We start from the raw sequence: 26,594 nt of genomic DNA on the forward strand, positions 1-26,594 counted from the left end.
CACTGTAGCAGGTAGCAATGATAATAGTATGAATCACACAAAGGCAGTAGCTGGTTGCAGTGAAGTGGTTTGTGTCTCAAATCACAGCCTTTAATGATGTCTCTGGCTAAGAAGGATAACCCCTTTGTAATTTTCTATCCAAACAGAAGTATAGAAATAACAGGGGTCTTTATTCGCTTGTTTTGAATGAGATTTTGTCTTACTGAAAAAACGTCTGTCAATAAAAACAGAAGTTTCAAGGAAAAAAGAACTCCTCGGATTACACTTTTTCATATTTATGTGTATATACAAAAAGTTGAGTTTAATGATTGATTATAAAACATTGCATAAGTTTTCCTAGTGGTACTCTGAACTCTTAATAAAATCCATCTTTTTGGATAGGTGACAAATTCCTAATGCCATTTCAGTACATATTTGGATGAGAACTCCATTAAGGAGTATTTCAGTAATCACAGAATATATTTTCATGTTCTCATTGTCATCAATAATGTAAAAATCCTTCATGGATGAGTTTCACACAATATTAAAATCTGGAGGGTTTGCTATCAAAACTGTTGAAAGATCAAATGCCTTTAGGCAACAAAGGGTGAAGGTTGCCAGAAAAGCTGCTAATTTCAATTAGAAATCATCAGTGCAATTTTCACTTAAAAGATAGGGTCAATCGTGTCAATGGAATGATTTTCTCATTGTTTTTAATTGCTTGCAGGTTTGATATAACTGAATTTGGAAAACAGAGAACTGTTAGACACTGGCATTCATACGCTCTAATGCTGTTATGCTTTTATAACTTCTGATTATCAGTCATGGGATAAATCTTCCAGATTTTTTTGTGTTTTAGATTCCTGCAGCACACACAAAAAAACCTCCAAAGCATGAGCTTTGTGCTGCGTTCAGCCAATGTGAGCATGCTGATATGTACAGACAGATGATCACAAATTATTATGTTAATGCAATTTAAAAAATATTTATCTGTTATAATTGAGTTCATGCAGCCCTCCTGGAGTGGACACATGTAAAGATGCTTCATATTGTTACAACTGCCACTTCTATTATTACCAGTTCATGAACAATGACTTATATTGATTAAAAACAAATCACATCTGAAGTTAAAGCAATACAGCTTTAACTTTTACACTGTAATGGAAGCATGGCATCCTGCAAGGAGATTTCTGCCCTGCTGCAGTGACTAGCATTTAAAACCTGTCTAGAAGTGAGGAGATGCAGTTAATTATCACTAAGAAGACAGTGATTAAAAAAAATAATAATAAAAAAGCAAGCAAAACTAGAGCACAGTAGAAACACTTCTAATGAGGGGTGAAACAGGGTCCAGGACTGTGACACTGATTTTCCTGCAAAGTTTTCAGCAGGCAGACTAATCCCAGACACACCTCGTGCTGCCCTTTTCATGTGTGTACCTCCTAAACTTTCTGGGAGACTTTTCTCTCCCCAGCCCTTTGCTTCCTCCATCTCATGGGAGGGCTGCCTGCAGGATCTGGTGATCCTGCTTCCGCACAACGCCAAGCAGCCTCCACCTCCTTCCCTGCTTCCCTCCCCAGCTACTCACTCCCTCTCTCCCCTCCGGCTGGCAGGATTCCTGGGGCAGAGCATGCAATCAGTTCGCAGGGAGCAGCTGCAGCAACAGGAAAGATGCAGAAGCACAACCAAAAGGAGCACCTCTACAAGCTGCTGGTGATTGGGGACCTGGGAGTGGGCAAAACTAGCATCATCAAGCGCTATGTCCACCAGAACTTCTCCCCCCACTACCGGGCCACCATTGGGGTGGACTTTGCCTTGAAAGTCCTCAGTTGGGATGCTGAGACCGTGGTACGGCTGCAGCTCTGGGATATTGCAGGTAAGTACAGAAGGGAACCCTGTGCCCAAACCAAGTAGAGATTATAGACAAAATAAAGATCTGTATTTGTTTGTACCAGTCTTTAAATTGCCTTTGTGGTGAGAGGAGAGAGAACTTTAAGGTAGCTTGAGATTTTGGAGTTGCCGTAAAGCCAGCAGATGCATAAACAAGGGATGTCAGAGCAAAACTTGTCCTTCCTGATTTGTTTCACAAGCCCTCAGACCTGTATGGGGACATGGACGCCTCTCTCCAAGTGCCCTGACTTTTCCCTGCAGCTGCCACATCATTAGACTCACAGATCTCTGCGAAGGGAAAGAGATTGACAGGAATTTTTTGGCTTATTTGTTTAAGTTGGTGGAAGATATGAGAGGGATTCAGTAAGATGGCTAATGTGATTTTGGTAGTTAAAAAATAATAACAACAAAAAATCATGGTGTTACTTTGATCACAATACATTTTTTCCTTCCTCTCCTCTCTCTTCCACCACCTTCCTTGCGCCCAATAAAATGTAAAATCTTCTGCAGCTACTTGAAAATTGTTTACATTTGGGCAGACTTCTGGTGGTTAAAATGTATTTGGTCTGATTTACTTATCCTCCAAGAATAAACTACCTTATTTTACTTTAGCCTAGAATAAAGAATCAAACATCAAGCCAAAAAAGAAAAGGTAATTTAATCTTGGTGGGGAGGGGGGAAAGGGGGAAGAGTATAGATGTCCATCTCTATACATGCGTATTTAGATCATTAAAAATAGGGAACTGACATTGTTATAGTCTGTGTTTGTTTTTTTTTTTTTATATTTGACTCCCAATTAAAACTGCAGCTTTTACTTTTTGCAAACCCCCTTCCTCGACTTGAAGGACTTTTGAGTCAGTGGGCAAAATAAAAGCTGTGTATGGCGTATTTTGCGTGCCGTATGTAATCCTTCCTCGTGTAGCGTACATGAGAATCCAAGTTCAGCAAAAACTCAACAGCTTACAGCTGAAAGGAGGGCATCTTTAAAACTCTAAATTAAGAAGCTGTGTTCAATAAGTAGGGAATGAAGGTGCAGACTGCATGAGCTGTTAGGCAGCTGTGCCAGCTTGTGGGTTCAGTATGGTGTTGTGCAGAGTGAAACTAGTGAAATAGGAAAATTCTTAACATTCATATCCATGGAGGGAGTGCCCTCTTTCCACAGTTAGCTGGCTCGTATCTGAGCACTGAATTTGGCACTGAGGTACTAAAACTTATGCAACAACACTGCTTTGTGCATACCCTCAGCCTTTTTACACAATCATATAGTTTTGGGGCTTTATGGTACTAAATAAGCCCACATCCAGTATTCATTTTTACAAGTTGGAATAACAGGGAAAGCATTGCTTTTATTGCTTACCAGTGATTGATTGTAACAATAAATATATATACATCCAGCAAAATTTTTCTGTGTGTGAAAAAAACAAAAAAAAAGCTTTTAAAAGTAAATTCTGAATGCATTATGGACTTAAAGAATGTATTTTGCATGCTTTGTTTCAGAGATTTATTACACTACTAATCATGTGCTGGCGGATCATATGATGTAGCTTTCAGTCAGGCTGCAGAAGCAATTAGACCGAGTTGTAGTACTGAATGACTAGCATGCTTTCTGAGTTATCACACATGACAGAGAGAATTACAGCACAGTACTAAATTTCATATGAATTGCTCAATTCAGAGCATCTCTGTGAAGGTCAAGACAGTGGCTGGTAATAAACAGAGTGCTGTCTCAGTTTTAATGACTTCTGCGTAAGGAGCTGGAGCTGTTGATGGCTGTACGTAGAAAATAAGTTCTGCAGGTAACATTCTCCATTCAGAGCAGTGTGGAGTTACAATAATGCATCTCACTGGTGAGGAAAAAAAAAGTGTTTAAAAATGAAATTGAAGTGAAACTGGTTGGGTACATGGTGGGAGTGGAAGTACTTTGTCCTTGCCGTGGCTGTCATTTGTCATCACTTGCAAAGCACAGATAAATAGAGGTAGGAGCAACCCCTGACTTTTGCTAGAATCTTTGTTACTAGGTCATGCTTAGCTTTGAAGATAAAGATTATCATATAAAACCCACTCAGTTCCAACCTCCTGCTAGGCTGGTTGCCACCAACAGCTCAGGCTGCCCAGGGCCCATCCAACCTGGTGCTGAGCACCTCCAGGGATGGGGCACCACAGATCTCTGGGCAGCAGTGCCAGGTCCTCTCTGTCCCAATAGTAAAGAATTTCTTTCTAACATCTAACCTATTTTTCCTCTCTTTTAGTTTAAAGCCATTCCCCTTTGTCCCATCATACTATTAAATCTTGTTAAAAGTCACTCCCCTTCCTGCTTGCTTCAGTTACTGGGAGGTTGCAATGAGGTCTCCCTGGAGCTTTCTCTTCTTCAGCTTGAACAAGCCCAGTTCTCTCAACCTTTCTTCACAGGGGAGGTGCTCCAACCATCTTTGTCATTCTTGTCTGGATCCCCTCCAGCACTTCCTGTACTGGGTCCCTCAGGCCTGGATGCAGTACTCCAGATGGGGCCTCATGAGGGCAGAGTAGAGGGAGACAACCACTTCCCTCTCCTTGCTGCCATTCCTCTGTTGATGCAACCCTGGATTCTATTGGCCTTCTAGGTTGCAAGAGCACACCACTGTCTCATGTTCAGCTTTTCATGCACCAGAACCTCTAATCCTTCTCTGTAGGGCTGTTCTCAAGGAGTTCTCCCAGTCTGTACTCACATCTGGGACTGCTCCAATCCAGATTCAACACCTTGCAATTGACCTTGTTAAACCTAATTAGGATCTCATGGACCCATTTTTTTTTAAGTCTGTCCAGGTCCCTCTGGATGGCATTCCTTCCTTCTGTTCTGTCAACTGCACCACTAACTTGGTGACATCAATAAATTTGCTGAGGGTGCATTGGACTCCACTGTCTATCACTGATAAAGATGTTGGATACAATGCAACTCTTTAACCAAACTTAAGGATGTTGGCTTAGCATTTAGAGCATTTTTAAATTGAAGGTAATGCTGCAAACATGTCAGTATTGTTTTGTATCTGTACTTCTATATGAATATATATGTGTGCATATCTCTACATATCAGATATCTCTGCATCTCTCACATTCTCATCTCCCCCTTCATACAGACAACATTACTACCAGGCATAATGTGTAGTGTATTCTTACTTACACTTCACTGTATGCATCAACGGGCAGTAAATTGTTTAACAATATAGAAATAATTTTATCAAAAATATTTTAAGTAAAAATAGTGTGAAGCTTATGTGTATTATTAGTAAGAATATACCTGGGTGACTTCATGGGTGGAGTGGTGCACTCTAGCCACAAAAGAACTGATTTTACCAATTACATACCTCTGATCACAGACATAAGAACTGGTACACATGGTAACATTCTCCTTGTCTTTAATTTCATTTCAATACTTCCATTTTGTTTCACTGAATGCCCCAAACAACCTGCTATGGTATTCATGTGCTTCTTGAAGTATGCCATCACCTCTACTGCGGTGTGAAATATTGAAATCTTGCTTCTCTGTCTTTTGATTTGTTCTGTTGGGTTTGTTGTTGTTGTTTTTAACTACATGTTACCCCTGTATGAGCATCCTTTAAATTTGTCAGGAGATTGTTTGAAGGGAAACTTCAAAGGAAACAGTCATAACTGAACAAGGCTTTTACAAGGTAGGATCACTTTAGTCTTCCCTCCCTTCCCTCTGTGGTAGCTCTGCAGAAGAAACTACCCATTGCAGACAGCATGTCCAGATGTCTTTGCTGTTCACTTCTCTGTGCTGTTGCCCATGTGTTGTGCCCATTTAATTGTAGGCTCACTGCAGGCAGCAGCTTTCTGGGGCAGAGAGCAGCCTTCTCCTCCCCACTTGCGTTTTCAGAACCATTTCAACACTGCCATTATTCCAGCTGCTATGCATGTGTGGGCTGCACTATTAACTGTTAACAAATACATATTGGTTTGCTTTTACAAAGCTGGATCTCGACTCATAAACACTCGGTTAGAGACATCCAGGCAATACCAGTGACAAAAGACTAGTTTAATTGCTTTCCCTGCAGTTTCCACCTTCAGAAACAACAGTATTTGCATGGATATGGTCACATGACTTAGTAGTTGTAAATTTGCTGGGACTGTTATATTCCAGAAGGAGTAAAGAGACCATTCACTATTGCAAGGCACAGTGGCTTAAGCTTTCAGTGCTTGCTCAAGATTACAGTATGTATGCATAAATAAGATAGTCATGGTGATTTCTAGGCTAAGTTACCTTGAAATTACTGTTTCACAATCATAAATATTTCCATCACTGTGGTGGTTTTATTTCAGTAGTGATTTGATGGGATCTGAGGGCCTGATCCAGCTCATAGGTTGCTTTTCCACTTTTTGGCATGCCAAATGCAGGGTGCCTTTAGGCTAAGTTTCAGTCCTGCTTCTAGAAAGATAATGGCTTGACTTTAGGGGTGAAAATTCTGAAGGGTATTTTGAAGTAGAAGATAACAAGGGTTTAAATTTTTGTACAAATTCAAGCTTTTCAGTTTTGGGTAAAGACCAGTGGTTCCCAGAAGCTTTCCCTTTGTTGGATGAGGGATAGTGGCAAGAAGTGAAACTCATAGTAAAAGTGGGGTTGAGATGGTTTTAATCAATTTTTATCTATTTTTTATCTATTTTATCTATTTTTTAGATACTAGCAGATACTAGCACTTTCCCATCAGTTTTTATAACTTTATCAAAGATGAAAGTGGCTAGTGGACGCTGCAGAGTTCTGCAACTTATTCTCATGTGGTGTGCATTTATATAAGCTATAAAAGTTCAGGTGTTGATTGCTTTAAGCTTATTAAATGATACTTTACCTTGTTGCAGAGGTGCCTTTGGTATCAGTATAAATGTGTGGACAGGTACCATTCAGACAGCAAATCCTTCTTTTGAATGGAAATCTTGGTGCTTTAGCACCTTCATCTGTTCGGGATCACTTCAAAGTGGATCAAAATTTATCTGGTTTAACAATTAGGCATCTTTTACTGAACCAGATGAGTGTTAGCTACTATTTTTCAGCTTACCAGGGGGTCGAGTAAATTGAGTCATAAAATCATAGAATGTCCTAGAAGGAACAGACCCATAAGGATCATCAAGATCAAATCTGTTGATATTTTCCTGGTTTCCAGTTTGCCAATTCCCAGCTTGTGCTGGTTTGCCTCCATGGGGAAGCTGATGTGACTTCTTAAGTGACTGTCCTGGCTGAGAAAATGCCCTCTAGGTATCTTTTCTCAGTCCCTGACTACAAAGAAACCCTAATCTTAGATACAATTGGTGAACAGTTTGTGAATGAAGTTAGGGCTGGACCACCATCTCACTGCACCAAAATCGTCAGACTTGTGGGATTTGATGCAAGAGGGGCAGCAAAGCACAATGATCTACATAAAAGGTTTAGCAGGTTTCTGGTTCTTCCCATTAAAAACAGAACCCACCTGCCCCAGATTCTTGCTATAAGGCAGGTTCTAGTGTTCAAGACTGCCTGTGAGATACCACTGAATACCTAATGGTTGATCTATTTTCTAACATAATTACTGCCTAAACCATTGTGCTGCTGAAAACCTGAGGCCACATTCTGACAACTTTAATACATCAAACAGCGCCTATTTTTGTGAGTAATTCTGCAGAAGGAAATGGTTTTAGGAACCTCATCTATTAAGATAGCTGTTCACATAAAATGGGACCTCTGGAAAAAAAGTCTTCCTTGATCCTAAGACAATACCTTGCACTGCAAACATAGCAGAGTTCTTTTTCCAGCTTTGCCTTTCAGTTTAAATAAGAGTACAAATATTATGCAAATGATATAATATTAAAGGTCCATGGTTACAAACCACTATTTTCAAAGTTTCATCATGTCTTTATGCCAAATATGTTCATTTATTAATTGTAGCTGATAGGGAAGATTATTTTTTAAAAGGGTTTAGGCACTTTATTCAGCCATCAGCTTCATTTCTTCCCTTTCTTTGAAGTGATTTTTAATGGAGGTTGGTGAACTCTCTCTGCCTGCAGAAAGCAGCTTTATAGGTACCGGGGCTTTTCTGTGGAGTGAAAAACCTGGGTATCCACAAATGCAGTTGGAAAGAGAAGAAATTAGTGTCATAGAATTTGTCAGTGTTTTATGAGATACTATTAGCCAGAAGAACACATCTGTGGTGCCTTTCCTTCCTCCAGCTCTGTGATAGATGATTTATATTCTGTAAATTAATGATTCAGTGCATGTTCTATGACAAAACATCCCACCTACCTTATAGAACTGTGTAACAACAACTTACACAATGTAGAAGTTCCAAGTTCAGTTATTCTCGTGTCTACATCACATCTGCAGTGTAAGCAACCAAGACATTTACATGAAAAGTAAGAAGCATTACTGTAACACATCAAAAACAAATTGTATTTGTTGCTTCTGACCTCACTGAGAAGATGTTGATCAGATTTCTGTCTTTTTTTGAACATACCTTCTTGTAGATGGAAAACATTTTCTCAACCAGGAGATTGCTGAATAGCGCGTGACTTAGCCATGAATCTGATTTTCCCTTCTGATAGGATCATAAGACATTTTAAGTAAGATAACCATAAGAAATTTTCAATACAACCTTACATTTTCTGGATTTTTTTTATATTTCTATCTTGCTTTATCAATGGAGAGCAGTGTTTTTTTAAGGTAAAATATATATATATATCTGAGATTCATTAAAGGAAGTCAGATACAGATTGGTTTCTGTGTCCTTCAAAAGATCTTGCTGTTGCTAGAAACAACTATTGCATAAAACCAAAGATGAGTACAAATGGACTCATTGTCTCCATGATGTGCATTCAGTAAATTCCAAGGGCAGGCCCTAAGTCTGCCTGGTCAGTGCCATTTACATGAAATGAAACTTCATGGTCTAGAAGCTCAGGTCTCATCTCAGCTTTACATTTGACAACACATTTAATCACATAAAGTCTCCACAGGTAACCTCCCTGAGGTCAGACAAACTCCAATCTTCTTGTATTTTTAACCCACTCAAAACCACATGTATCTAGAAAATAAGGCTAGAAACAGGCTTTCATGGAACACTGTCTGCTTTCATAGCTTCTTTTCCCAGCTATGGGAGTTTATTGTTAAGTACAATGCTTAAAGATTGCTGTTATCATTAGATGTTTGCACTATTTACAATTGTTGTTCATTTTTGGATCAGAGCTTCGCAATAGACATCAATGGAAATTCTGTTCTTTTCACTTCAAGGAAAATACTGTGTATTTTTGGATATATTTTTGGTCAATTTTCCTGTGAAAATAGCATACATATTAACAGAACCCCTATGATCAATATTTCATATCTTAACATCACTGACTTCTTTTCACTGTTAATCATATGAAATATGAGACATTTCCAAATGTCCCCATTGAAACCTAATGTTATCTGTCTCCTCACAAAACACAAACAGCAACAACAGCAGCAAAAAAAAAAAAAAAAACAAACAACCAGCACAACAAAAAGTCTTTGTCTCTAAATGCATTTCCATAAACCTCTTTGAATTCAGCAAATAAAGCCATAAAACTTCTAAACAGATCCAGTGTGAAACTTCTTCCACCTCTTACTGGAGCAATACAGTTCTTTATGTTACTTTATATTGCTACTGTTGTGCTGGTTCTGATAATGTTTTCCACTTATTTAAGGTTTTAAATTCACCTTTCTCACCTTTATGCTTTGCTTCACCAGAAATTAAGTTCATAATGAATCTGATGTCTGGTGTAGCTCAAGAGCTTAATTAAGTTATGGTTAAAAATAGGATGGGCTTTCATGCATAAGGAGATCAACTGGGTTAGAAATTTCCCATATAATAATGTAGTGTAATGGAGCTTCAAATCTCATGCCTAAATTTTTTGTGACACTTGTTTAAAATCCTATGATGTGTACCAAGAGCCATGATGCTTTCCACAGAAATTTGGCCACTTAAAAAGTCTAAAGTTCAAGCTTGCCATACTTATCTAACTCCTTTTTGCTGCTATACTTTCATTCTCATACAAATGAGTCTGGCACTCTAGTTATAATTATTTAGACAAATAATAGCATTCCAGAGGTGTCAGACTTAGGAAATCAAGCTCTGTCTTCAAAAGTGTTCCACTAGAAAATGTGCTATGTGAAATACTGACTTAGATTAGAAGCAGTGATTTTTACAAGTTGTTTTTGTTTTTTTTTCCTTTCTATGTTCATAACCACAGGTCAGGAACGATTTGGAAACATGACCAGGGTCTATTACAGAGAGGCCATGGGAGCATTTATTGTCTTTGATGTTACAAGACCTGCAACATTTGAAGCTGTGACAAAATGGAAAGAAGATTTGGACTCTAAGCTTGTTCTTCCAAATGGCAAACCTGTGCCAACAGTCCTCTTAGCAAACAAATGTGACCAGGGAATAGACGTTCTTATGAACAACGGCATCAAGATGGATCAGTTCTGCAAGGAAAATGGGTTCGTGGGCTGGTTTGAAACATCAGCCAAGGTAATGTTTCAGTTTCTTTTTAAATGTTTTTCTTTGTACAGAGAAATTGTTTCCCAAAATAGCTCACGGAGTTGAAATGTCTAACTTGCAATGCTTCTTTCTTGGTGGATTTAATTAATGGTAGATTTGCAAGTTCATTAAGCCTTCTGTGGTAGTTTGTATTTCATTTAGGTGTTGTTTTATCCCAAAGCAAATTATATGCAACTATATGAAATGCAACTTCTCTAAGGATGTAGACCAGCAGAGAATATACAACTGGTCAGCAACATACTTTGTAATAGCCCGGGGAAGAAGATGACTTCTCCAGGCTTTGTTCAGCCTGGAGAAGAGAAGGTTGCGGGGTGACCTCATTGCAGCCTTTCAATACCTGAAGGGAACTTACTCCCAGGAGGGGAGCAAACTCTTCGAAAGGGCTGATAATAGCAGGACTAGGGGAAATGGTTTTAAGTTAAAAGAGGGAAGATTTAGGTTGGATGTTAGGGGGAAGTTCTTTACTAGGAGAGTGGTTAGGTCCTGGAACAGGCTGCCCAGGGAGGTTGTGGATGCCCCGTCCTTGGAGGTGTTCAAGACCAGGTTGGACGGGGCTCTGGGCAACCTGATCTAGTAAAGACGTATGTTTGGTGGCCCTGCTAGGCAGGGGGGTTGGAACCACATGATCCTTGCGGTCCCTTCCAACCCGGGTCATTCTGTGATTCTGTGATTCTGTGACTTTTGACAAGATGCAAGGCCTATTTCTTACAAGGAGATGAAAATATTTTCCATAATTCTTGCATTGAATGTTGTCTCTAAATGTTTATATAACTGCTGTCCCTAAGGAATCTGGTCTGAGACAAGAGCTTCATTGTGTTAACTTCCAGAAAGCCAATCCATGGTAGCATTCATAGTCATCTAAATGTTATAAGCTCTCATTCTCAATGGGTTTTTCAGAAAAGTTGCATAACCAGGGAGGAAAAAGAGTATTGAAGCTGCTGAATGAGCTTCTCTTATATTAAGTTCTTTGCTTTGGTGCAGATTTTGTGGGTGACTATAAGGAACTCATGATTAAAATCAGAAATGCACTGGGATATTTAGAGTGAAAAGACCCAGTACATCTAAGTCACAACTCCATTATATCAGTTTGACACTTCTCATACAACTTCAGTATGTAAAACTTTGCAGAGCTGACATACAATGAGGTTCTATGAAAGGAAGATGTCTCACAGACCCTATTTGAATACGTGACACCTGCATACCGCTATAGTTTGTGAAAGGCTGTCGTAACCTTGGGACTTTCCATTTATGTAGTGTAATTTGAATAAAGGACCCAAGAAATTGTGATAGTATGTGTAAAAACTGTATTCCAAAAACTGCAGTAAACTTTAATAAGGTTACCATGCAGGAACTATGGAGAGCTTCTGCCTCTAGTTACACCATGACAAGATTTCTGTTTATAAAGAAAGCATGTGGCCAGGAATAAATAAATATGCAGAACAAATACCCACCATTATATTTTCAAAAGCTTTCAGTATGTTTAGTCTTTTAAATATAGCCTTTGTCCTCAGCTCTTTATCTGTAAATCTTCTTTGCATTTCCAGCCTTCTGTCTGCTTTCAGTTTTGGCTCATATTCACAGTACTTAGGAGAGGAGTGTTTGACCCCTTCCAATGCCGAATGGGTGTTTTTGGATAAATTTATTGTCCTCGTGTACCTAAGTTCCACCTACATTTTCATCTCAGTGCCTTGAATCATGTTTTTCCTCTATCTGCTTTGAAGCAGAATGAGAAGCGTGTGATGTGGCTGTCTAGACACCTCTCAGAGTAAATGGAGAAAAATGTACCTTTCTATATCATCCTGAATTGGACACATCTCCCTGAAAGGAATATTAGCTCACCATTTACTGCCAAGAGATCTTCTCTATCTCCTCCCTGTAGCTGTCTAATATTAGGTTATATGATTTACACACGTATTATATTTGTGTAGCTTCTATCACAATGCTACCATATTTTTACTATCACATTCAATAAAAAGACAGGAAATTTCATATTGTGATTCCTATAATCAACAATGATATCCAGTTAATCTCAGTTTGCTGGAACCTGAATTTATACTAATCTGATTATTTCATTTCTATTATGACAATGATTTCTAGTAGAAGTTTGATCATATGTGAAATAGTGATTTAAACACAAAAGCTCCATGGGTATTATGTTTATTATATTCTCTGATTATGAAAACTGCTCTCTTCATTAACAGCCCAGGAGGACATTTGAATATTTTAAATACAAACAATATGGATCTGATTGGCCAAAATTTTTAGCTGAAAATGTATCCAGTTTGTATGAACGCTTTATGAAAGTTAATTAAGGATTTTTCTATGGTATAGTTGTGTTTTACTTTTCTGGTCTTGACATCTTCTAAATATTAATACTTAAAAGAAGTCTCACTTGTATTCAGCAGAAGTAACATCAGGTAACTGTTTCAAGCATTTTATGAGTTGTGTGTTGAGATGTCACTGTAGTTGATGTCTTCTTGTCCCTACTGAATGGCCTCCAAAGTAGTCAATATTCAAAGTGCCATCTTCAGGAAAACCCTTTGGTCTGTGTCTGTGAGTAAATTATCTTTCTCTACGAATAGGGTTCTTCTCATTCCTGCTGATTTGTGCTGGATGAAGCCACTGGAATCCAGTGTTCCTTTTTGGGACAACCAAAAATTTGCTGTGAATAGTGTTTAGTGTTTTAATTGAGAGTGTTAGTGTTCAATTGAGAGAATGAGATCTCTTACATCAGGTTCTTTGTGATAATAATGGCAGAAAGTTATTTACTCAAGGAGAAAATGAAAACATGGAAAGCAAAGCATTTGAAATAGCTGAAAGTAGAAGATATGGAGAGGGAGGGGAATTTATCAGGATGAGTTATTTTTTGTGTAAGAATTACATGTTCTGGCCCTTTTCAATATTCTATTAGGTGTCTGTCTACCTTTCAGGTCACAAATAACATGAAATATCTCATTGTATTTGATACTGAGTTCACCTATGATGTGTGACGTTGTATATGGCTGTTTTCTTCAGAACTACTTATTCTTAATTCCTGATATGTCCATGAATCTGCATTTCTCAGGGACAAGAATCAACTCACTAAGTACTCAAGGTCGAATGGCAAAATTACCACAAAAATAAATAAACTAACAATTAAATAAATAAATAAAAATATGGGAAGACATGAACAGCAGACTGGTTTAAAATGTTTAAAATGCTTGGAACTATAAGATTTACAGAGAGAATGTGGTGGCAGTGAGATTTGTTATCTATGTTAGGATGATGGAGGGTGGCCTATCCTGGGCAGAACTTTGGAAATGGAAAGGACAATTAAACATAAAAGACATCTTATGGGAGAAAAGTTCAGTCTAAGTTCCTCTAAGCCAAATAGGCTTGAGATTTATAAGTTATTTAAAAACAATAATTATCTAGATTCTTCTTACTTCATTTAGCTTAGAAAAACTGTTAGCCAAACAGTCTGCTTACCACTGGAGTCATATTGGAATATATGACTCCATCCTTGGAGTGTTCAAGACCAGGTTGGACGGGGCTCTGGGCAACCTGATCTAGTAAAGGCGTATGTTTGGTGGCCCTGCTAGGCAGGGGGGTTGGAACTACATGATCCTTGAGGTCCCTTCCAACCCGAGTCATTCTGTGATTCTGTGATTCAGTGATATAAAGAAATCCAGCTATGAAAAGACTTGTCTTCTATAGCCATTGAGGGGAGAAGTGAAAACTGAGGCCCCCATTCCTTTTATCAGACTATTTTTTGAAGGTACAGGATAATATCTGATATTCTGAGATCTCCACATCTGATCTCCTTCCTGAATTGTAGGCTTTAAAATGATTCAAAGCAGAATAATTACACTAAGGACAGTGAAATCACAACATTTATGGTAAGTTAGATCACAATAATTTACTAAATAATTTACTAAATAGAAGTTCTTATTACTACTATTTTTAAATATTAGTTGTAACATATATCCAGTATTCTTTCAGCCAAGGGCATATTAAATAATTGAATTCAGGTAGGGCATATTAAATAATTGAACTCAGGACTGGGGAAAATAAAAACCTGCCTATGGTTGCTATAGAAAATAGAAACTCTTTTCTGAAGCGGAATAACACTGACGGAGAAGTCATCATATTGCAGCTAGCAGTTTTAGCAGTTCAAATAAGTAATAAATCTTTTTGTGGTATCCTGGAATAATTAGGTCTCCAGAGGTTTCTTGCCAGCATGCTTGGAAATGTTATCACCTTCATAACAAACTGAATAAGATTTATGTGTTTTGGAAAAACAAAGGTGATTATTTATAAAAATTCATCTTTTGGTTCTAGTTGCCTTGCATGCTGTATGTGTACCTGCCATATTTTATGCTGTCAATGGTTTGATTTTTTTTTTTTTTTTTTTTGTCTATAACACTGGAATATTACACCAAAAACATCACTGTATTATTCCCAGGTGCCGTTTTTCTTAACGACTTTAGTATAAATCATTTGAGCCACGTAATGTATTATCTTGTGTTAGCCTGGATTCTTACATTAATCTAAAGGAAACATTCAATCTGTTCCAATCTTCTACTCTCTATAAAGATAAAACTTATTTTAACAGTTTCTCATGTAAGAATGACCTTGTTGGGCAACAGCACAATGCAATATAGTCGTGTTTTATGTATTGCTGTAAGTCCAGTAGAGAAAATGGTGTCTTTTACCTGTGTCTTTGGTTTGCTCATATTGATTAGTAAATTATTTAATTAATTACATTTAAAGAGAGGAGATTTAGAATGGATGTTAGGAGAAAATTCTTTACTCAGAGGCCCTGACACAGCTGCCCAGAGAAGCTGTGGGTGCCTCATCCTTGGAGGTGCTCAAGGCCAGGTAGGATGGGGCCTGGGAAGCCTGAGCAGGTGGGTGGCAACCAGTCCATGGTAGAGGGTTGCAACTGGATGGGTTTTAAGGTCCCTTCCTACCCAACCATTCTATGATACTATATTGTATGATATTGTGAAAAGTGACTTTTTTTAAAGGAAGAAAATTTCGCATTCCTGTTGCACATGTAATTATCCAGAATGTCACGAGCATAACTGAGAAATCCACTCACTTTTTCAAGACTTTAAACCATACTTGCCACTATTCTCAGTTTGAAGAGGAAAGCTTTTAACTTCTATTAGAATAGCATCAGTGTTAAGCTTATTATCACTTCATAATGAAAACTGAACCATTCATCAAATCAGACAAATTAGGCAAAGCTGAGGGTGTTTGAGAATACCTGGTTCAGAAGTGAATTTAAATATCTTATTCTTCTATAGCTGTGTTATAATTATGCCTGAGTTCCTCATTCCATGCTAAAATCCTGCTGTCAGCATCAGAATTAGATAAAAAGACATTCAAATTTTGTCCACATTGCCCAGAAGGTCTGGTAGCCATGCTTTCCACATTCTTACCAACAAACTGATCACTGAGAACTTCATTCCAGGCTACTTGGACACATCCTATTTGGACCTGGAGAAGGTTATATCATCAAGTTATATGATCTTTCCTTCTTTAGGAAAGGTAGGTAATAATGTGTCCTTCTTGCAGCTTGTATAGAATGTGGTTCCCAAACACTGGACCAGGCATCAGGAGTCTTCTTTGCCACTATTCCGCTGGATGACCTTTCAGAAAGTCACTCTGTCCTCTGACCTAGACTCCCCCAATGAGTTATGTATTGCTTCTTACATTGTCTTTTTAGTTTGCTCCCTCTCAAAATCAAATTAATCTCACAGCACAGAACCATAGAAAATACTTCAGCTTCTGCCATAAACCAAGATCTGAGGCTGACATCTCAACAAAAGATTTCAGTTCAGATATACAGTCACTACTGTTGGAATACATTGTTGATTTTGTTTCCTGGAACTAAAAGAGGTCACTTCAGAGCACACAACAGGCATCAGATCTATCCTATAGCTCTCTGGATCACTGTTATGAAACATATTGTTTAGTGCTGGTCAAAAGCTGTACATTCACAGAATTACAGGACTTGATAAAAGGGGCTTCCTCAGGTCATCTAGCCTGATTCCTTCTTCAAGTGTGGATGCCTAGAGCAGGTAGACCATGATGCAGTCCAGTAGGGTTGTGAAGATCACTGAATTCAGACAGTCCCCAGGCTCTTTTAGCAACCTGTGCCAGTCTTCAGCCATTCTCACTGTAAGAAATTGTTCTTTGTGTTCAGATGCAATTTCATGTGTTTTACTTAATTCTACCGTATCTACTTCTTGCATAAACCTGGACGTTTTGACATTTCCCTCAAAAAAGAAAGTTCATAATTTTTTATTCCAAACAACCAAATTGCTAAGTTTAGGAAAATCGTAAATCTAAGGGAGCCTTTGGCTGAGTTTTGGGTTAGGACATGCTGCTCTTATTCCTCAGCCCTGGAGGCTGGCAATGCAAGCTGCCTCTGAAAGGTTCTTACAGTGAGAGTGGGGCAAGTCTCTTCTCACTAGTGACATGTGACAGGACAAGGGGAAATGGCCTCAAGTTGCGCCAGGGCAAGTTTAGGTTGGATATTAGGAAGAACTTCTTTACAGAAAGGGTGGTTAGGTACTGGAATGGGCTCCCCAAGGAGGTGGTTGAATCGCCATCCCTGGATGTGTTTAAGAGCCGTTTGGATGTGGTACTCAGGGATATGATTTAGCAGAGGTTGTTTTTTTTTGTTTTTTGTTTGTTTGTTTGTTTGTTTGTTTGTTTGTTTGTTTGTTTGTTTTTAGAGATAGGCTACTGGTTAGGCTGCAGTTGGACTTGATGATCTTCAAGGTCTTTTCCAACCTGGCTAATTCTATGATTCTATGATTCTATGACTGCGGCCAGACTTTCTTCAGGCAGACTGCCCTGAATCCACACTTGATCTGCTTCTCCTGATGGGAAGGTTTCTTACTGCAGCATATTCAGTGAACTCTAACGGTTCATTTCCAGAAATGATCTTGTTCTTGATAGTGAAATCACAGCAGTTCACATCTGTGAGTTTCATGTTCATGCACCTGGATGCTTTTTAACTTGTGCTGTTATATTTTCCTAGAAAACCAACTGTGGTGATACAGCACATCTTAAGAAGTCTCTGCTGCCTGCACTTTGCAAGAGTGCTGATAAGGGAGTAATGTAGCCATTCCCTCAAATCTGTTGCTCCAGAGAAGTGCAGATTAAAAGGTCTTTAAAGCAATATCCCTGCTCCTGGATTATATTGCATGATAGAAATAAAATGTCGAAACTCTGTGGTTGATGTTGAGTTCCATGTAATACCAAGGTGTTCTGGAATTTGCAAATTTTTACTTTAGAGAAGTTGATTTTCTTCAGCTCCGGTTGTAGGACCTAGAGTTCACATCTCTATTTGGTGATGGTTTAGACATTCCAAGTGCCCCTTTTTGGTAGATACACTTGCACACATGCTGTTAGAAGAGAGTAGTTCAGTTGGAAGGAATCTTCAGAGATTACCTAGCCTTTTTCAGTGCAGACCAAAAGTCAAACCACGTTGACGAGGACACTGTCCAAGTGTCTCTTGAACACTGACAGGCATGGGGCATCAACTGCTTCTCCAGGAAGCCTGCTACAGTGTCTGACCACTCTCATGGTAACTAATTTTTTCCTAATGTCTAGACAGAACCTCCTTTGGTACTTACTGCTGTTCTCACATCTGTTTGCCCCCTTGGCTGTCAAGACATGCTGCTGTGTTGAACTGACCCTGCTGTCATCATTACCTCCACTTCCCTTCCTGCTGAGCTGCCCTCCAGCCTCTCATCACCTTTCTGTGCCCATGTCTGGCAGTCCTCCATCCCAAATGCAGCACCCAATATTTTTCTTCCTTGCACTTCACATGATTGCTGATTGCCCCAGTGCTCCAATCTATCTAGATCCCATTAAAAAGCTTCTCATCCCTAAAGGGATTCAACAGCACCTTCCAACTTAGCTTCATTGACAGTCTTGCTAAGGAAGGATACATTTAACTCTGCGTTCACATCACTGACAAAATGTTGAATAAGAGTAACTTTAGAATAGAGCCTTTGGGAACACTACTGGTGACCAGCTGCCAGTCATGCATAGCCCCATTCACTATGACACCTTGATTTCTGATCTTCATCCACTTCATCACCCAGGGTAACACGAACTTGTTTTTCTCACAGTTGGACAATTTGAAGGGAAGGTGATCTGTAGCAGTCATCACAATTCTTGTGGTGTTTCATGTAGAACAAATTGTATAATAGTGGCAACAGTTAAACCATTTATACATAGAAAGATATTTCACTTTATTCTCTCTCATATATATATATATATATATAAAATCAAACATAAAAAATTTGATTTTTAGGCATAATGGAGTCTGTGTGTCTGTTTCAGTACGATCAGCAGGATGTCTGTAATTATTCCTCTATGTCCAGGCTTACATCTTGATTGTTGTTTCCTGGTATGTACTGGATGGATTTGCACCTGCTCCTTTTTCTCTGTCCTTTCCTAGATTGCTTTCCAACACTTCCTCTTCACTGAAATTGTCAGATCCCTGGGTGTCTGTTTGGATAGCAGATCACCTCCTACTCTCTGCAGCTGCTTTTCTCCCTAGGAGAATATTGATTTTTCTTTTTTATTTTTTTTGGGGGGGGGTTATTTCTTTTTATTTATTTTTTCCTATGCTGCAGGAGAAGAGGTGCAGAAATCAATATTTCATTAGATAGAACAGAATCAAGCAATGTCTGGTCAACAGAACTGGGACAAGGATTAGAGTTACATCGTAAAGCAACAGCAGCATCAGAAGGCAGATGATCAAGGTGTAGAGCTGCTTTGGTGGCATAAGCACAGACTTCTTGCATTGAGTGACTTAATGTGCTGCTCCTCACCTGTACCACATTCCAGTTGTCATCTGAACCATGGGAGAAGACTAGAGTTGGACACAGTCTTAAGAATAGCAGTGCTGGCTGTAGAGCTCACCCTTGCTCTTTTGCTCCCTTGTCCCCTGGCAGAAATTTTCAGCTGCACAATTTGGACCATTCAAATATATGTTCAGGAGTCACTGGGCCATAGCTGGATGATAATATGACCGATCCTGAACACACTATGGGTGGGACCTTTTATTCCTTTCATCACTGAATAATGATTCAATGATTTGAAATTAGAGTTGTAGAATGGCTTAGGTTGGAAAGGATCTTATGATCATCCAGTTCCAACCTCCTGGCTATGGAATTAATTCCTTTCCACTAACTCAGTACCAAGAGCAGAAAATCTGTAGCATGGCTGGAAATGTAATTTGCAGGGTCGGTACTCTTGTGGAGAGGAAGGTGGGCATGAACTGAAAATCAAGAGTTACTCAGGTAGAACAGTGAGAACCTAGCATAAACCTTATAATAATCAGTAGATCTATGTAGCAGTACTCAGTCCAAAATGCAACCAGCAAAGGAATAAGCAATATGAGTTAAGTTTGGTAAATCATTTCATTAAAATGGAGAAAAAGCAATGCAGGAAAAAGAAAAACATTTCATTTCATCTTTTCCAAAACTAAATATTTTGAATTTTTATGTCAAAACAATATTCTCATATTCAGATTTGGATTTTTTCCCAAAAAGCAAAAAGCAGGTCTAATAATCTGATTTTGATTTGGTTTGAGTTCTAGTTGAGGTAGAACAGCATTGCTTTTCTTTCTGAATTTTTAGTCTCAGGAACCTGGAATTTCTTCTAGCAACAGTGAGGATAAGAGATGGCCACCTACATCCATGTTATGTCTTTGTGGGCTTGGGGTCAGTCCCTCTTTTCTACTCAGATAAAATGCTGATCTTATGTCTCTGACAAAGAGGGTTGCTGTTAATAGATGTCAACATTAACAGATTTGGGCATGATCTCAGGGAGTCACTAAGGCTTTCTTGAAAAGTTACATGCTGCCATTCCAGAAGAGAAGCAGCACAGCTAACTGAAGTGCTTACCAGTCCATTAATAACAGAAAACATGATGGGAAAGACTTTTGGCTTTTTTCACGATTTAGCAATCCTGTTTTATCATTAGCTCACTAAGCAGCTCTGAGACATTTCCCATGCCATTTTTTTTTTTTTTTTCTAAGAAAATTTCACACTGTCCTGAAAAAGACTTTTGGTGCATGCCTAAGGAATTTGTTTGTCTGGTCCCAGAGAACCGTGTGATGCTGTAGTGCTTTGACAGCTCAGTGCAGACATGATTCTCAGCTCTTTCTTACTTTCCAGGCACTACTATGAAAATGGCTTGTCTAAAGATTTATTTATAATTATATTTTTATCTCCAGGCTGTATGTGGCTCTGGGCAGCCTGGTCTGTTGGTTGGCAACCCTGCACATAGCAGGGGGCTGAAACTGGATGGTCATTGTGGTCTTTTTCAACCCAGGTCATCCTATGATTCTATGATCTTTCATGTAATTGCACCATCCCTATTGAAATACACACATCAGTTTATTTTTTATAGCTATACTTCATAGTTAAAGATCTCATCTGATTTTTTTGAACACAGGCACAAAGGAAGTGTTTCACATTAAATTTTGCAGGCTATTTTGTTAGTGTTGCTGCACTGGTGCTGAGCATTTTCTGAAGGTGGACTTCATGGCATTATGTGTGTGGGTGGCTTTCGTCTCAGTACAGTAAGCCTCAGATAAATCATGGAAATGTGGGTCAGCCTTAAATTGCAAATACATAACTTTCTTGAAGCAAGAGAAGCATGTGTGTATACATCAACACATACCTATATTTATATATATGGATATACATATACATGTATTGTTGGTGTGTGATACAATATTCCATATCAGCAGTGAGTTTCAATCTCTTGCCATGGAATCATGGAATCATGGAATCATTGAATCTTAAAGGTTTGAAAAGACCACTAAGATCATCTAGTCCAACCAAAAGTCGCTTAAAGTATGTGCCAATGTAGAGTGGAAGAGAGTATTGTATGCCAGAAAACCTGACTTTTCATTCCAGCCAAACTGGTGGCTGTCTCACTAATGAGGTTGTTTCAGCTCTGCTTAGTCTACAGACAGAATAAGGGTTGCTTCAAGCCTAACATGATGTGGAAGGAAGGCCCAAGTAGGAACAGACGTGCTGTGCATTTCAGTCTGAGTCTCTGGCTGTGGATGTTTATCTTGAAAATAAAACCAGTGGTGACATTTTGCTTCTGAATCAACACTTTGGAGATAACTCAGTCTCAACAAAAAATAACCGAGGAATCCTAATGATATGGAGCTTATTTTTGCTGTTTTGTGCATAACTGGAGATTGTATTATTTTTTTAATGAAACTGTTCATCTGAAGTTTCATTGAGTGCAGTGTATACAGAAACGTTCCCAAAACTGTGGAAAAGTCTCTTAAAAAGTAAGTCAGTAATGGCTGTAATTGTTGATAGAAAATTATTACTTTGAAAATCAAAGTTACAATCATTCAAGTTATAAAATATGGATTTGGGAGCTTTACTTCAGGCATTTGCCTTTTTAACATCTCTCTAGCATTTGTTTCTTTAGTTTATTGAAGCAATCAAATCACCAAGACTTTGGGTAATTTGAAGTGAGATCTGTGTATAATTTAAAGGAGATGTGAATCATAAAATACATGAGACCTAACTAATAAAAAAACAAACAAACAAACAAACAAAAAAAAACACTACAGTAAGCATTATTTAGTACAGTCAGTTTTTAAAAGCTGTTTATTAAGGAAAGTAAACTTTTGATGTTGCCCACAGAAAAGTTTAATTATATGCAGGAAATATGCAGCGTAGTGCAATTAATATTGACTAATCAACCTCTTTCTCTTTTACTTGCAGGAAAATATAAACATCAATGAAGCTTCCAGATGCTTGGTGAAACACATAATTGCTACTGAGAGTGATCCAGTTCAGCCTATTGAAACAGATATTATAAAACCACACTTGAATTCTGGCAAGATTGTCAGTTGTTCAGCTTGCTTTAAATCTTAAAAGACTTCCAGACTATTGCAAGAGCTGAACAACTATAATTCACAGTGTATACTTCATCCAAAGTACCCACCCTACCCAGATTGTCCATAAACAGATTTCAGTTATCTCAGAGATCTACTTACATTTTTCCATAATTTGTTAACAGCTAAAATTTGTCACAAACTTTTCACTGATGGCAACTATTCAAAACTGTTTTTGATTATTAGTCAAATAAGAACATGAGACGTCTGTGTTTTCCTGGTTGGTTGTCACCACCAGTGATATCAAAACCTATTTTTCTGCAATGTTGTTTCTGAAAAGTCATTTTCATGATGTTCCTGTAGCAATAACCTACTTATTCCCTTGGTTCTCCTTGCTTCCCATTAAACTTGAATGATCTCTTTTTGCATGAAGAAGATGATGATAATGAAGATATAGGTGTTCAGGGAGAGGCAACAAGAAATTTCAGTGTGAAATATTCCCGCGTTCATTCTCCTGGGTGAGCTGGCAAGGCTGAACGTGCAGTAACCGTTCATGTCATTCAGTTCTTCTGAAGATCTCAGCTTCTGAGACTGAAACTGTGTCAGTTTTTGCTGTCTCTCCCTGAAGACTTACAACAAGTAAAGGGTGATAAAACAGGGTAGTCTCACAAGTGATGGAGCTGACAGGTTTCAGAAAGGTTATCAGTTCCAGAAATCCAACATCTCCTCTGAAAAAACTTAGTGATTTTGTTCCTACCTCTCCATCCCTCATGCTGTGTATTCCACAAGTCCCTGAATGCATCCTCTCCATTGCATTGATTCTCATAGGATGTCTTTTTCGTGATGTAATAAATAAACTTTGCAGGAACACATCTTTGTTGGATAGTAGGGTATATACTTTCTGAGAACATTCTTGTAGAAAACAAAATCCTGTGAATGATCATAGAAATAAAAATGATCATAGGAATAAAAATGGAACAGCCTTGAGAGTAAACACTCCTGGAGAATTTGCAGGATTTGTTGAGCTGCATTCTGAAATGAAATGGCAGACTTTAAGAATCACATGAAATATATGTGGACTCAAGCAGACAGGTGTCTGGACAAAAAGTCTCGACATCTGGTTGCAGGTCCCCGCAAGACAGACTTTGCCTGTCTCCTGCCACAGGCAAATCACTTCCACTTCCTTATTCCCATTCAGCCTATTCCCCCCTGAGCTGTGAACTGTCAGTGGCAAGGCCTATCTTCTGAAATGAGTTTCTGTCCTTGGAGATGTGTAACACCATGGAGGGGAGGAGGCAGAGTGTTATACAGGTGTTTGCAGACATTATTGCATTACTTCACAATACTTCTTAGAAAAGAAGGAGTAAAGCTCCCAGAGGCTAGCAAATAGGTGATGGGTAGGAAAAACTAAACAAAAGTCTCCACTGTGATCTTATGCTGTGAAACCCATGGGGTTCAAGTGTCACTACAGCTCAGTATGGTAATGAATGCTCTCTTACTATATAGGCACTGCAGAGGAGAGCCAAGGATGGAGATTTGACCCTTCGCATTCTCTCCTTACAGCCTTAAATTGATACATTTTTATCATAGGATTTTAGAACTGGCTTTTTTCAAGGTGAATAAATTTCAGATCTTGATTTCAGAGTCATCTTTTAACAAAGGCTCCTGCTATGATCTGAGTCAAACACCTTTCTGCCTCAGTTTCCTCATCTGTAAAATAGGGATTGATGACACACCTACCTCACAGCACTCCTTGGAAGTTACTGTTGGAACAGTGCCTTAATATGTTATACAAATGCCAAGACGTATTATGGCTCGGAATGAATTATGAGTGCCCTCTAGCATAAATACATGGTGCTCTAATGCTCTAATGTTTAAATCTACCCACGGCTTGTCTGTACTGCAACAATTAGCTCCAATTATTCCACCTCAGTTAATCTGGTTGGGGTTGTAAAGCAGCGTGGTGCTGCACAGGATGATTTGATTAGCTGCAGATGTGTTGCAAACTGATACTGGCTGCACGGATGTCATGGTACTGGTTTAATAATCTCAGCAGCTAGGCTGCAATTAAGATCTACTGCCAGGTCAGTTATTTAAGATTTAAGCATTATTTATGTCAAGTTGTATGGATACCTTAGTAAGGTTAACACTTAATTCATACCTTCAACTAGCACAGTGGGGAACACAAGCACCCAGACAAATAGATAGCTTCTAAAAGGCTTCACAAGCTGAATCCCATGCTTTACGTGCAAATGTAGATGCCTCAAGCAAAGGAAGTTGCTGTTACTTCCTAAAAAATTACTCTGTACTCAACTTTAGTTATCTTCTGATCACTTATCTTTAATAGCTTTTAGGCAACACTCATGACAGATATGACTAAAAATCTGGGATAATGGCAATTAAAAAAAAATAAACATAAGTTAAACATTTAGAGGACATATAGGTTTTGTTTGTTTCTGTTTTGTATCTTTTTTTATCTTTTTTTCCTTCTCTTAATTTTGCTTCAATGAGTTCTATAAACATCCTTTAACCTCCAGTCTCATTATTTGTTGCCTGTATTTCTGTTGTGTCAAGTTTTGCTACAATCACAGTTTTGGGCCAAATATCCTCTGATAGAAGGGGGCAGAGTTTGGTCTATTTCTAGGCTAAACACGATATGAGGTCAAATAAGACTTAAAGTCATACGTATTTATACTGCGAGAATAAGTATGAAGAATCAAGCTTCCTTAGGAAGTTATATAACTTCAGATATTCATATTTATTTGTACTGAAGTGTTAAGAACCGGTGAAGTCTCTTTCTACAATACAATAAATGTGTGAATGCCACCTGTGCATCTAGAAAACAGAGCCCTTGCAGAAAGGTTGGTTGTAGGCAGGCCAGAATGAAAACTTTAACTTGGAATGAATGAGCTCAACATGCTGATACCTTTTCAGGAACAAATGTAATCCAAACAGATTGGATTTCTTAATTATTTTTTTTTTTATTTGATAAATTCTATATTATGCTTTCTTTGCTGGATTAGGGATCAAGAGTCTTAACTGCAAAGACATTTCAAAATGAAACATTTTCCCCTCTTGTAATAAATAATAAAATATGGAATCATACAATTGTTAAGGTTAGAAAAGGCTGATAAGCCTTTATATCATCTAGTCTGACTCCCAGCCCATCACCACCATGCCCACTAACCATCTCCCTCAGTGCCACATCTACCCAAGTGGATAAAGGTACTGCAAACTGGATTTAAAATTCAGTCACTCCAGTTCTCTATAAAACTCAGTATATCCCAGCACCCATAACCACGGGGTACACAGGCAATGTGCTGGTCATAAAGGATGAGACCCAAACACTCATGAAAAATGATGGTTGAGCATCTCTGCCAAAGACTTCAGACAACTCAACCACAACACAAGCAATGATAGAGCGTCTTCCATCTTCTATCCTGAAAGATTGAGACATGTAGTATCTCACGGTCCTAAATACATTTAGGTGATTCTAAATAACTTGGAAAGCACATATATATACCTAGAACAAGAAAATAGGAGTGACCTGTAAATTGTGCTCTTTTATGACTGAAAGATCACGATCATTATTTATTTGACCAGGTTGGATTTTCAATAAAGAGCCATTTGAATACTTAAAATTTTATTCTTCTCATGCACCATTTTTACGATTATGGCTTTTTTATTGAACATTTCAGGAACAGTTGTTCCCAACATAACTTTGTATATGATATTTTGTCTTCAGACTCTCTCTCTCTCTTTCTTTTTTTTTTTTTTTTTTTTTGTCCCTTCTATTTTAACTTACTTGACCTTGCAAAAGGGGAGGGAAGGTGAAGGGGCATGTTTAAATAACAGTTTTGTTTTACTTCTTGAAACAGCGTGTTCGGCTGGTTGAAGTGGAATTCTTACATGTGTGGGGGAACACAATTTCATGTCAATTGCCAGCAAACAGTCAATGGAAATATATTTTATTGCACCAATATTGATGCATGTGGCTGCAGGTCCAAATGTAATAAACTAATTATATTTCTGACAAAATGCGGAATGTGAGTGTTTTGTGACGTTAATTCATTAGCTTTGTAAGAACATACGAATAGGCCGATATTAATTCAACTGTTCTCATCTGCAGTCAATTTATGATGTATTCCCAGTGGCTTTGTTTTTTGCTTTGTCTTTTTGCCCTGGAATAGTTTCATTTAGGCTGTTTCCTTTCTGTACATCACTCTCAAAGCATCCAAGTTAGCATTTGACATTGATTAAGGGCTTGCATGTCCGAGAATGAAACTTTGTACTTTTTCAACCATTCA

At 38.3% G+C, this 26,594-nt stretch overlaps 1 protein-coding gene across 1 annotated transcript; it reads left to right on the top strand.

Moving 5' to 3' along the window:
- Positions 1 to 1,471: 1,471 nt before the first annotated feature.
- RAB38 (RAB38, member RAS oncogene family) lies at positions 1,472 to 26,321 on the top strand. The gene is made up of 3 exons (XM_072347838.1): positions 1,472 to 1,852; positions 10,090 to 10,370; positions 22,175 to 26,321. The coding sequence occupies exons 1-3, from the start codon at positions 1,648 to 1,650 to the stop codon at positions 22,325 to 22,327; spliced, it is 639 nt and encodes a 212-aa protein (XP_072203939.1). The 5' UTR covers positions 1,472 to 1,647; the 3' UTR covers positions 22,328 to 26,321.
- Positions 26,322 to 26,594: the final 273 nt, after the last annotated feature.

This window comes from Excalfactoria chinensis, chromosome 1, assembly GCF_039878825.1.
Source record: "Excalfactoria chinensis isolate bCotChi1 chromosome 1, bCotChi1.hap2, whole genome shotgun sequence".
Taxonomy (NCBI): domain Eukaryota; kingdom Metazoa; phylum Chordata; class Aves; order Galliformes; family Phasianidae; genus Excalfactoria; species Excalfactoria chinensis.